The 13,061-nt window shown below is 42.4% G+C and overlaps 1 protein-coding gene across 6 annotated transcripts in view; it reads right to left on the bottom strand.

Annotated features, from left to right (window-relative positions):
* The window catches only part of CACNA1D (calcium voltage-gated channel subunit alpha1 D), a 325,060-nt gene that overhangs the window by 135,474 nt on the left and 176,525 nt on the right, over positions 1-13,061 (bottom strand). For all 6 annotated transcript variants that reach the window (XM_045832502.1, XM_045832505.1, XM_045832503.1 and 3 more), the window contains exons 5-7: positions 9,424-9,566; positions 4,709-4,861; positions 3,983-4,179 (exon numbers count right to left, since the gene is read on the bottom strand). In XM_045832502.1, coding sequence (XP_045688458.1) covers positions 3,983-4,179; positions 4,709-4,861; positions 9,424-9,566 — 493 coding nt within the window. The remainder of the gene's footprint in view (positions 1-3,982; positions 4,180-4,708; positions 4,862-9,423; positions 9,567-13,061) is intronic.

Genomic DNA, 13,061 nt, shown 5'->3' with positions numbered 1-13,061 from the left:
AAGGGCCAGTCTTTCTCCCAACTGAGCCTTCTCAACAGTCTCTTTTCAGAGGCTAGTGTTTCTTAGAACTTACTCTATACACAGGACAAGCTGGAACTGGCAAGCTATCCCCCCAAATACCCACATGAAAAGACAGACTGCTTGGGATTTTTTCTGCATGGTCTTTATCAATAATGGAGAAATTGGCATCAGCTGAAGCTTTTCAATTTAATTTTTAAATTTTTATGTCAAAGTCATCATGTGGAGTCACCTGGTGCCCAGGAAATAATATTCTATTGAGTTTCAGTTTTCCCTTACTTCAAAGGTTGAAATGCATACTCATGTTTCCTTCCAATTAAAGGCCAACCTAAGGCTTTCAGTCTTGTCTAACTGTTGAAAACACTACCAGAAATCGGATACTGATTGTAGCTCTCCTGAGCATGGAAAAAGACAAAAGTACAGAAAGGCAAGTCCCTGGCCAACTAGACAGGAATTTCCCAGGGACAGTACCTGGAATGAAGTCAATGATCAACTTGACCATGAGAATGTCCTAATAGGGTCTGAGAGTCAGCACCTCCATAGGAGCTTGGCAATAAGGCAAGAGGCCATAAATTACTTACATGGCTAGCTCTCTCCTGAAACCAATACTATTTTAATTTCTCACATTCAAAAACATTTCCTCTGAGTTAAAGGAAAAAATGGATTATGTGGTCTTGCTCTGTATCTTATAGACAACAAAATTAAAGTGCAAAGAGTTTCAGGGAGCTCCCCAAGGTCCAAACCCAGCCCTGTCCCAGCCTCACTGCTCTTTCCTTTCACTACCTCCTTCTGCCTCTGCGGCCACCAAATACATGTGGATCAGATACAGCTTAGTTATGTTTACAGAACTCAATTTATAAAAGAGCTCTGCAAAGTAACTTTTTTCCACCAGAAGTTAATAATCCCACTCCCTGCACAACCATGTGGATTTGTTCTAAATGAATCTTTCTGCATATTGGGCCCACCTGTTCTTTCCTTCTCAAGGCCGTCTGCCAGGCTCTCTTGAGAGCTGAGGTATCAATGAGCTTTTGAACACCGACTGAATATGACAAGATGCAACACAATCCCTGGCAAGGACTTTGTCCACCATACACAAACACCTAAAGGGCTGAGAAATTTGCTTGCCATCAATATTTAAAATCTAATCTTAGTTACCTCTCAAGACGTTTCCTTGATATCCTAGCTGTGGATAAAAATTGATATTTAAACATGGGTCATCTCTACAGGGGCAATGGGATTATACACTTAAAGAGTAATAGTAAATAGTATTGGCTGAGCACCTGCTCTGTGCCAGGCACTGTGCTGGGCAGGGATGTTATGTCCTGGAACACAGGATGTTATGATCTGTGGCTTCCAGCTGACTGTGGCCCAAAACATATTAAGAAGGCTTGGTGCCTTGGCTCCTGCCTATCTCCATGATGAGTTAATAAAAGCAATCAACAAGTAATTAAAAACAATCTGATGTGTTTCAGAGACTAAGATCTTAGTGAGCACTCTGGAAAACATCACCTCGCTGGCCCCAGGTGTTCTAGAAGGGAGAGAGAGTACTGGATTCCAGTCTAGACCAGGGGTCAGCAAACTGGGACCTGCAGGCCAAACCCACCCTGCCTCCTGCTTTTATACAGCCCTCGACCTAAAAATGGTTTTTACATTTTTAAGTGGTTGAAAAAAAATCAGAAGAATATTTCAAGACACATGAATATTATACAATATTCAAATTTCAGTGCCCATTAAAAAGTTTCACTGGAACAGAGCCACCTCATTTGTCTCCATGTTGTCTATGGCTGCTTCTAGCAACATGGGAGGGGGCAGAACTGAGTAACTGTGACACAGAGGTAATGGCTGCAAGGCCAAATACTTTTATTATCTGGCCCCTTATGAAAGTCCGTAGACCTCCATTCCACATCAAGGACCACAGTCACTTGCTGTAGGACCCTGGGGATGTTCCTTGATATTCCCCTGTTTCCATCTTCAAAATCCCAGGATTTCTATAAAGGGATATGGACTGGGATAGTGTTGATAAATTATGTGGGTCCTCCATCAGAATAAAGATGCCATATATTTCATAGACAATATAATTATTACACTGTCAAATTATTGACTGTCATATTAACAACAGAGATGATACTTAAAGGTTCCAGGCCAGCAAGTGCAGACTTGCTTCAGGGTGCATAGAGTTTTCTCAGCTTTCCTTGCACACTCCCAGAGGTTTCACTTGCTTGACAATAGGACACTGTCATGGGAGGATGCATAGAAATATAATATAAAACATAAAATTGTCCATTAGTCAAGGCATGTTGGATCAGCAATGACAATTCACGAAGACTAGAGAGAACAATGAAGCTGAGAGGAGTCACAGATTTTATTTCTTTGAAAAATCAAAATGTTTTCTGTACTGTTTGGGAGAAGGATCAGAGTTCGGGCTATTTAGATGATGCTTTTTCTATTTATTAGAAATGTCAAGGGAAGACTGGAAGTGAGACCTCAATTAATCTAACTAGGAGTTGCAACTTTTTAGATGTTAATAGTGAAAACAAATCCTCTACTTAATTTGAGGGTCCCCTTGCATGACCATGGTCTTGGCTCATCCATATAATCTCCTTCCTTGTTCCTCCTCATGAAAGGCATTGTCTGACGGATATAAATGACATGTGCACACCCACACAGACACACACGCACCCCTGTGACAGTAAGAAAAAGGAGAGAAAGGGGGAGAAACAAGATGTAACATGCTGGTGATGCCTAAACCTTATTACCAAACTAGACACACAACTTGGGGAATGAAAATAAAAACATATACCTTCTTTGAATATAGGAGCACCTACAATCCTGTAAGCATGGTGTTCACTGGTGAAGGGAAGCAAAAACCTACTTATGACCATTAGACACTATGTTCTCTGAAGCTACAGAGTAACATGAAATCCTGTAAAGTGTCTAAAATTTAGAAGCTACTCTGTCAGAAGCTACTTTTCAATCTGTAGGCCTCCTAACTAGAGACTACCCACATTCAAGAAGTATTTTATTACAAATTACCTTTGAACAAGTCATTATTGGAATCATAGTTAATCCCATCTGGACTTGGGCTTAGGCTCAAAATCTACACGTCAGCCGTTTTTCCCAGTAACTCTGTGGCATGGAAAATAATTTCTAAACATTTGTGAGCTTTTTTCAAATTCTACCAAACAAATAAACAAATTCAGCTCTGGGAAATGGTGATTAAAATTATGGCAAACCCTTCTGGTGCTGTCAGGAACAAGAAGAGCCAGACCCTAGCCATCAAAAGGGTGCCCATCTGTTTTGTCCGTCCTACGACAGGCTGGATGGGTACCCACTCCGTTTCTACCCTCTACGCTAGAGTTCTCTGGCTCCACAGAGAAAGGAAGAGAGAGAGGGCTAAGGGCTTGTGCTAGGCTGATTTATATAATATTGAATATGCAAGGGAAATATTATAATAGGGAAAACCCCATTTTGGCTTTAGGGCTGTGCTAAGTTATAAGAAGCATGAAAGGAATGCAATTTATGTTCCCTATCTGTATGGAATTATGTTCTGTATGGAATTCTAGTAAAGCAACTTGCCTTTATGTGCAAAAGATCAATTTTAGCCCATGGAAGCCTCTAAACCTGGGAGATTACCCCTGGCTCTCTAATAGTTGAATGAGGACAGCCACGGCCTTCTGGGGTTTGTCCAAAAAGGAACTACTGGGCACATTCAGCAAGAACTCCCCAGGCAGTACTGGGGAGCGGAGGGGGCCGACATTATGCATCCTGCTATCTAGAATGGAAACTAAAGCCCTGAGGGGGGGAAGATGAGGAGTCTTGCTGAGTGAAGAGAGGGTCTGCTTCCCTTCCCAAAGAACTGACTTCCAGGGTTTCTTTTTCAGCCAACTCTTCAATGGCTCTAACTAATGCAACATTGTTATCCATAGAAAGAACACTCCATTGGCTCTCTCCTCAAGCGGCTTACCCAGTAGAGCACGTCTGTCCAGCCCTCCATAGTGATGCACTGAAATACAGTGAGCATAGCAAAGGCAAAGTTATCAAAGTTGGTGATGCCTCCATTTGGGCCAACCCAGCCACTCCTACACTCTGTGCCGTTGGCAGTACACTGGCGTCCATTCCCTGAGAACGCACACGGCGCCGGGTCCTCTTCAGCTATGATATCTGCGAACAGAGCAAGAAGGCTTCACTACTCAAGAGATGAGCAGCAGGAAAACCAAGGCCGAGAAAGTCAAGTACCTTGGCCTGGAACGCCCCACCTCCCAGCTCTGCTGTCTCACAATCCTACTTGTCCTCCAAGGTCCACTTCACATAGTCCTTCCTCCAGAGAATCTGCTATTTCCTGGACTCAGAATCACTGCTCTCTCCTCTGGGCTCATTCACAGCATCTTTCTCAAGGCTATATAGAACAACACTAATGATTCGCCTCATGTTCTAGTTTTGGAGGTCCCTCATCTTGTTTGCCAGGACACAGTACATGGGAAATTAGGAGAGAAAAGGAAATTAAATTCTCATTTATTGTCAACACAATTCACATCAGGATCTAGTTCAGTACATTTTCTGGTACATTTGGCTCTTTCTTCCCCCCCTCACTCTTACTTTGTTTTAGATTGTCCCAAAACTACAAAAGTTGTTTGGGAGAAAATTAAAAAATTTTTCTTAAGTTAGGTTAGCTACCATTTTCATTACTTACCTGAGTCAGCAAAAAAACACGTTTTGTGCATTTTTCCAATAAAAAGTTCCAATCCTATAATAGCATAGATTATGATTACAAATAATACCAAAAGGGCTATGTGAAGGAGGGGAACCATGGCTTTTATAATGGAGTTCAGGACAACTTGTAAACCTAGGAGAGAGAGAGAAATAAGTTTATGAGACAGGAAAAAACTTCAGTGATGTACATATATGTCCTAATGGTGCCCACTCTGCATATGACACACAGTAATAAAACTCAGAAATATTTCAAAGCTTTTAATTAGCATTAAATCTGGATGTGGGAAAAGTTAAGAAGAAATTAAAGATCATCTAATCCAACTTCCTCACTTGACAGATGAAATAACTAAGGCCCAGAGAGGAGGCTGTCCAATATCCAAGTCAGTCCTTCATTTGCACATTTGTTCATCCACTCAACAAAATTCCCTGAACATCTTTCATGTGACAAGCATAAAGTTGATGCTTTAGGAGACATGAGGATGTATTATATAAAGGGCATTCCCTCAAAGAGATTGTGTTCTAGGAGACACAAGAATTAAGCACAAATTAAAGGTAGCTATCAGATGCTGCGTGAGTAACATCAGTTACAATTAAAGAGGGATAAAAACATCACTTCTGAGTGGAGAGAATAGAGAGGACAAGGCAGCAGCCTCTCTCTTGGCAGGGCTAAGGAGGGCGGATTGCCACAGGTGGGCAGGGGAGAGGCTACACCAGGCAGAGGCAAGAGAGCTCCAAAAGTACAGAAGCAAAGCAGCACATTATGGGCTGAGGGTGGGGAGCCTTGGCTGGTGGGCACACTGTGGAAAAGAATATCAGGAGGAAAAAGCAGATTGCAGTCAGGTGGCTCCAGGTTTTGAATCTGGGTTACAGGGCCAGATTTTGGTCCACGAGCAAAAAAAAGCAGCCTCTTTAGAACTACGAACAGGGCAGCAGCAGATAAGACCAGTGGAGGAGACCGGAAGTCAGCAACTGAGTCTGAGGGAGAAGAATGTACCCATAAGTCAGGGCCACGGGGGCAAATCTTAGTGTCTGGACAAATAAAAAGCATGTCAAAAGGAGTCTCTCCCAGAATGAGGGAGGTAGGAGACGGGCAAAGGAAGGAGGCGATGAGAACCACCTTAGACCCAGTGAGTTTGATCATCTGTATAGCATTAAGAGGGAAGCATCCTACAGCTGAATAACCACCCCCCCACCCCGCCCCACTTGAGAGATAAGGAAGGAACATGAAAACCTGGAAACTATCCATGGAATAATACTCAGAGCCATGGTACAGGAAGAAAAAAAGATAATGGAAACAAGGATAGTGGGTGGGGCAACACTCAGGATTAGGGTTGGGACTGGGTGGAAGAAGGCAGAAGACCAGGGAACACTGACGGGCAGGAAGCCAGAAGTCACACCAGCACCTCACTCCCATGTTTAGCGTCTTTCCTGCATTCTTTCCACCACCCCACAGCCACAGCTTCTGCTCGGCATAGTTCACGCTTTTCCTCTATCTCTGTCCTCTTTCCCTTCCCCTCCCTAACTCTTCCCCACTGTCACACCCTTATTCAAACTGCCCTCTTCTAATATCTTCTCACTCTTGCAATACATATTCAAAAAATGAAACAATATAAGCTGAGATGCTGGAGTTAAATAAGTTAGAAATCAGAATGCAGCAAGTTGAGAGAAGAATACTTACGAGCCATGGTAAGGAAGACAAGGAAGAGGTGCAGACTGCATGGGGAGGGAAGACTGAGGAAAGGATTTCAGACTCACAAAGAGCCCATCTTTCCAAGTCCCTCATTATGACCAAAATCTTAGGTTCTGACTTCAGATATTTAAATGCCCAAATGGTTTCTTTTGAAAAACAATGATCAATAAGATGATTGTTAAGGTTTTTACCCTCTAGAAAGAACAGATGCGGGGGGGAGACATCTGCTTTAATCTACTTGGACAGGGTTTTTTTTTTCGTTTATTTTTTAGACATGGATAGGTCATCCAAAATAACCATTCAGCAGTTAGCTCTTCTAAAGTCTATGGCAGTGAGCCATATGTTTCATGAACATACTTAGGTTTCTCCTATATTTTACGTTGGCCAAGTTTATGAGATAATGAAGTTTGTATCTTTTTTTTTTAATCCTCACCTGTTTGTGTTTTTTCATTGATTTTAGAGAAACAGAAGAGGGGGTGGGGGATAGAAAGAGGCATGATGTGAGATTGCCTCCCATTCAAGCCCTGTCTGGGGCTTGAACCTGCAACCTACATATATGCCCTGCCCGGGAATTGAACACACAAACTTTTGGTGTATGGCATAATGCTCCGACCAACAAAGCCACCCAGCCAGGGCATGAAAATATATCTTAATGTGAATTGCACACTTTCACGACATTAGGCTCCTTTGTATAACGTCAATGTGTGCTCATACAGATCCCACAGGGCACTGATACAGAGGCAGAAGGATGAAGTAGAAAGAACACTGGGCCAGGAACTAGGAGACTGTGGGTGTGGCCCAGTTTGGTCACCCACTAACTGTGGGAACCTGCCCAGGTCAATACCCCTTGACAGGCCTTAGCTTCCCAATCTAAAAGGTGATGCTGTTGGATGGACTGTTTTGTAGGATTCTTTTCCACTTTGACAGTCTAGGATTCCAGTACACACTTATCAGTTAACTGAGTATGGGTGGTAAGAACTCTGAAAATGTCTGAACTATCATACTATCTTTTGAAACATGCATTTTTTTTACCTTCCACTTCAATGAATATATATATTCACATGCACACAAAACATCCTGCCTTATAGGACAGTCTCAACTCTCTTTAGAAATGACTAGACAATTCCCAGATAAGTGTAAACAGTCAACCTTTCCCAGGCATTTTTAATAATTTCAGGTACTTGAGAAGAAACCACTGGGCCACAGTCGCCAACCCCCATGGAAAAGAGCATGACCCAGAGCCCCAAACCCCTCTCCCCAAAGCCCATGTGGGCCTGATGAGAGACGTGTTCCCTCCCAGGGCAGTTAAAATACGGGCTGAAAGTCCTCACACAAGACTCATATCCCTATTTCTCCTTGCTGACCCATGGGAGAACGTGATGCAGACCTCGGTCAAGTTTCAAAGTGATCTTTTAGGTGGGAGGAAGAAATACAGTTTAAAACTGGTTCTCAAGAGGATCCAGGCACACAGGACTAGTCATTTAGTGACAACCTCGTAAGACAAGGGAGCCAAAGCAACTCCATGTGAGGTCTGAGTTTTCGGCACCCAGACTCGCACTCCTGAGGCCTCAGCACCTAGGAGTCTGCTCACAGCACAATGGATGCTGGTTGTCCTGTCATTTGCTCTTTTGGGAGTGTGTGTGTGCGGGGTGGGGGAGGGGGTTGTCGTGGTTACTTTGAAATTAGATTAAGCTGTAACAACTAAATCTGAAAGAATATGTTTTTCACTGGACCTCTCGTGCAACCACATTACACATAACAGAGCCAGTCATTTCCAAGGTATTTCTATTTTTCTCAATTGCTTCCAGACAGTTTGCGGTTTTGACTTGCACTGATCTTTTTCAGTGAAAATAAATGAACCATCTGGAAAAACAAGTACACATAAAACACCACTTCCTACATTTTAAAATGTTAAATTTGGAAATCTTTTTTTCTTCCAGAGAATTTCTGGTGCCTTCTGAGCACCAACACATTTAATAAAAACTCACAAAGAATTTCTGGAGGAGCAAAACCATGATCTGTGCTCTTCTGATGGCTTTCTGAGTTGTGCAAGACAGGTACGCCCTGCAGTCCCACATCCTTCCTCCAGCTCGAAGCAAGCAGGCAGCCACCTCACAACAGCCCCTGGAAAGGTGCTAGAATATCTACCCTCTGAAGTCCCCAACAGAGGGTATCCTATCAGGGACAGAGCCCAGTGAAGCACCCCATGCTGCTCATAGAAGCATCAGTTTGCCACTCCTGGCCAGGGCACAGACAGGACATTTGCTCCCAAGTGGCACTCATCCTGGCCTGGAGGTCTGCAGCAAGAAGACACTAGGACCTGGCACAGACAGGTGTCACGGCCAAGTGGGTGATGATACATCTCTCACCCAAGGGTCTCCTCTGTGCTCCGGCCCTTGTGCTGGGGCTCTCCCTGCAGTATCTCCTTCAGTCTTCAAACCACCTTCGAGCAGGTACCACTATGCCCTACATGTAGGGGAGGGCACAAAAGCATTCACGTCTTCCCCCAGAGAGTGACAGGCACAGTTTCTAAGAGTAGAGAGCTGAGTTTTCTAAAGTCTAGCCCCCTGTTGCTCTCACTTTGAAAAAAGGCAGTGAATTGGGCCCTCCAACACCTTCATCTACATAAGCCACTACTTTCAGTGGGCAGGCCTGTGAGTGGGGGGAGGAGATGGCCGGTGTGCTGTCACAGAAGAAAAACCAGACCAGAATCAGGATTACTCAAGGCCTCATGACACCACTTACTCCATCTCTCTGCAAGAGAGGACTGTCCCTTTTACGAAATCAGGAAGGCTCATCACTGCCAGTCCCTCTGAGGGCTCTCAGATCAAAGTGACAACATAAGTCAAAGTGTACTGCAAAATGCAAAGGCCTCCAAGGTCGTCTGCAGAGCCCCAGCTGGTACACAGCAACTCACCTTGTAGCACCCCATTTCGTAATCCTGAGACCCACCCAGAAGGAAAAAATCAACAAAATCCTGGCTTTAGGAAACAAAACGTGCTTACTGGGCACTCCCGATACTAGTCGAAGTGGTCGTAACACTCGAAAGGCGCGGAGGGCTTTGACATCAAAGCCTCCTGATTTGCCACCAGAGTGGTTACCGCCTTCTGTTTCTTTGGTTAATTGTTCCAAAATTACACTAAACAATCTGAAAGAAGAAGAAAAAGGAAGAAATGTTAGAGTTTGTCACCGAGGGAAGCAAAACAGGATGATAATAGTAGTTATTTTTGAACAAAGGCTAATTCCGTGTGGCTGCTGCTTAAATAAAGAGAAAGCAAGGTCAAGGCAAGAATCAGGCTGTGAATCCTGAAAGTCACCCCTATGTCTAGCATGATTTGGGTCAGGGATTGTGCTCCTGTTTCCTTGCCAATGGAACATCCTCAAGCAAGTCAACCCCCACGGGCGAGGGGGCTCACTGGGGGTCCAAGACAACAAATGGAAGTGTGCCAACAGAAATAACAACAATACTCATAACCTCTACCATTTATAAGCACTCACCATGTGCTAGGCACTTAACGTACATTATCCTCATAAATGTTATGTAGTAGGAATTATTAACACCATGTTACACAAGAGGAAACAAATTTCATGAGAACAAGTAACATGCCCAAGCTCACCAAGCTAGTGGCAGAACTTAACATATGAATCCAGGTATGTTGGTCTCACCAGGATGCAGGCTCCACAACAGCAGGGAATTTTAGTCTGTTTGCTCATTTGTTTGTTTAGTCTTTTCAAGCTTAGCACTTAGAACAGTTCCTGATATGTTAGAGGTGCTCACAAACATTTGATGAATAAATCAGTGCATGAATATTGATTTCGAAGTCCCAAATCTTAATTGCTATATTATACACTGCCTCCACCCTCACAGGGATTTTTGCAGAGTGATGTAAACCACAGATGTTAAGGAGCTATGGAAAGGCCAAAGGCAGTAACCTAAGGTATTAATATAGTTATTTTCTCTTTTGAAATGTGAATAACATTGTATCTGGCAGGCACGACAAATTTTTTCCTATTCTCAGAAGGTTTTTCGGATAAAGCTATTTTCAGGCAATCTGCTCATTTGACAGTAACTTTTGCTCTTTCAAATAAACATTTATTCTTTGGAATTGTTGCTTGTTTTTCAGGATAAATATAAATTTGCCCGTTTCAAATAGAATCAACTCTGGCCAATCAGATTGTGGGAGTGATTGGCCCAGGAACAAAGGAAAGGTTTCTAAAGTTTAATTAGCAGCCAAAGCAGAAACTCTGCCCCCCACTGGCATGCCTCTGGATGGCCAAGACACTAAGTCCATAAAATACAGGGTGGTCTGATTTACAGTCCCAATCAGGCAGAGCCCTGTCATTCTGGGGCATTAAAAGACCAGTCATTTGTTTTAATAACACTACAGCAATTAGCAATGAACCCAATGGGGGCGAAGAAGGAAGAAATAAGTCAGGTCTCTACCTTTTCAAAGCTTCAGATAACAGGTTTCTCTTATTAGCATAGTCTTTTTTAATTACTATAAACTCCAGCAGCAAGGCTAAAGTTAAAGGTCTCCCTCCAAAACGAGTTCATAGCTTCACAAAAACAAAGAAAGGGGAAGAAAGAAAACCTCAGACTTTTCTGAAATGCGGCAGCCACAGGAATTTTCATCCCAAAGGGTTAGGAAAGCAATTTATGCAGGTGGTGACTTAAGGTGGTGGCTTTCAAGTACCAGTGTTTGGCAATATATACTTCATGGTCCTTTATCCCCTATTCTTCAGCAATGTCCTTGAAAACAGGTGAATGCTGTCTCTCTCCCATCACAGAGGAGCCTGAGTTGGAGGGGGAAGCTGGCTGCCATTTCCAGACAGTGAGGCGTGGAATGGGTCAGGGCTGGCTTCCCTGCCTAAGAGCTAGGAGGCATTGAAGCAAGTCCTTTGTCTTGCCTTCCCCGGGTTTCAGTTTCCTCTGTAAAATGAGCAAACTGGATTAAATGACCCAGAGCTCCACCCCCTTCCCATTCCAATATTCTGTAATTCCACTCCCTTCACCACCACCTCCAACTAAAAAAATATACCATCTGCCTAAAGAGATAAGAACATGAGGAGAAAGTATTTTATCCTAGATTCTTATTAAAAGTTTACCCCAAGACAGTAGAAAAAAGGTAAGGAGCTACCCAACCTTGCTCAAGCCAGAAGCACCAGAGTAAGAACTGAGCATTCTTATTCACAAACCTTATGTGAAAAGTCTGAATGCTAGAAATATTTGTGTATTGAAAAATTAAAGGTAGGGAATAAAAGTTGGCTCTAATGAAACCTTCCTAGACAGGGAATAATATCAACCCTGGTAGACCCACCGAATCCTCCTGGGCTCACAATATTAACAGTTAACATTTTAGACATATCAGTAACTTTCTTAATGTCTCTGTTATTAGGAATCTTGACAAAAGCAGGTCGTGGCTGACTTGGAACGGAAAATCCATTGGATTGAGATACGGTCTGCAGCTGGAAACTTTAGGGAGTAAGAATCTGATTCAAATGAAAACATCATTTTTCCCTCTTTTAAAAGTTTCTTCCATTCTTTGACTACAATTTAGTGCATATTTTGGAAAAATGATAAAGTTTTTCATATTTAATGAAAAAAATAACAAATCCAGTTTCACTTTAGTTTCCTCGATTTTTTTACTTTTTCAAAAACAATATTATTGCTGCTGATTTATAATAAAATACACCCATTTAAAGCATACAATGATGTTTTGACAAACATATAAGCCCAAGTCAAGAACACCACAGTCAGGATATCCGGCATCTCCCACAGTTCTCTCTTGCCCTGGTGCAGGGTTTCTTCCTCTAAGCACCGCCTTAGGCAGCCACTGATTGGCTGATTATCACTTGGGGTTCCCCCCCCTTTCTTGAATCTTATATAAACAGAATCATAAAGCTTGTTCTCTTTTTTGTTTATCTTCTTTTGCTCACCATGTTTTTGAGAGTCATCCAAGTTGTTACATTTGTCAGAGGTTCATTTATTTTTATTGTTGAGTGATATTCCACTGTATGAATAAACCACAATGAGTTATCCATTCACCTGTTGAGAGACACTTGGATTGCTCCCACTTTTCCTCTATTATGAAATAAATTTTCTTTAGGAACATTTATTTTCCCTTGTCTTCGGTAAGGACCTACTAGTAATACTGGTAATATGGTCATATGGTTAATGTAAGATTAATCGACATTGTAAGAAATTGGCAAACTTTTCCAAAATGACAGTATCATTTTCCATTTCTACAAGCAGTGGATGAGAGTTCCACTTGCTCCATATCTTGCTTAACATTTGGTATTGTCAATCATTTTACATTTAGTAATACTAGTAGGTATGTAGTGGCTGTCCTTGTGGCTTTAATTTGCATTTTTCTAATTACTTTTTTTTAGATTTGCATGTATTTTTAGTTATATATTTTTTAAATATATTTTATTGATTATGCTATTTTATTGATTATTAGTTGTCCCATTTCCCCCTTCACTCCCCTCCACCCTGTACACCCTCTCCCACCCACATCCCCCCCTTTAGTCATGTCCATGTGTCATACTTATAAGTTCTTTAGCTTCTACATTTCCCATACTATTCTTACCCTCCCCCATCTATTTTCAACCTACAATCTATGCTACTTATTCTCTGTACCTT

This window comes from Phyllostomus hastatus, unplaced genomic scaffold (genome assembly GCF_019186645.2).
Source record: "Phyllostomus hastatus isolate PE091 unplaced genomic scaffold, TTU_PhHast_1.1 phas_contig_16, whole genome shotgun sequence".
In the NCBI taxonomy this organism is placed as follows: domain Eukaryota; kingdom Metazoa; phylum Chordata; class Mammalia; order Chiroptera; family Phyllostomidae; genus Phyllostomus; species Phyllostomus hastatus.
This window is presented reverse-complemented; position numbering and strand designations above follow the sequence as displayed.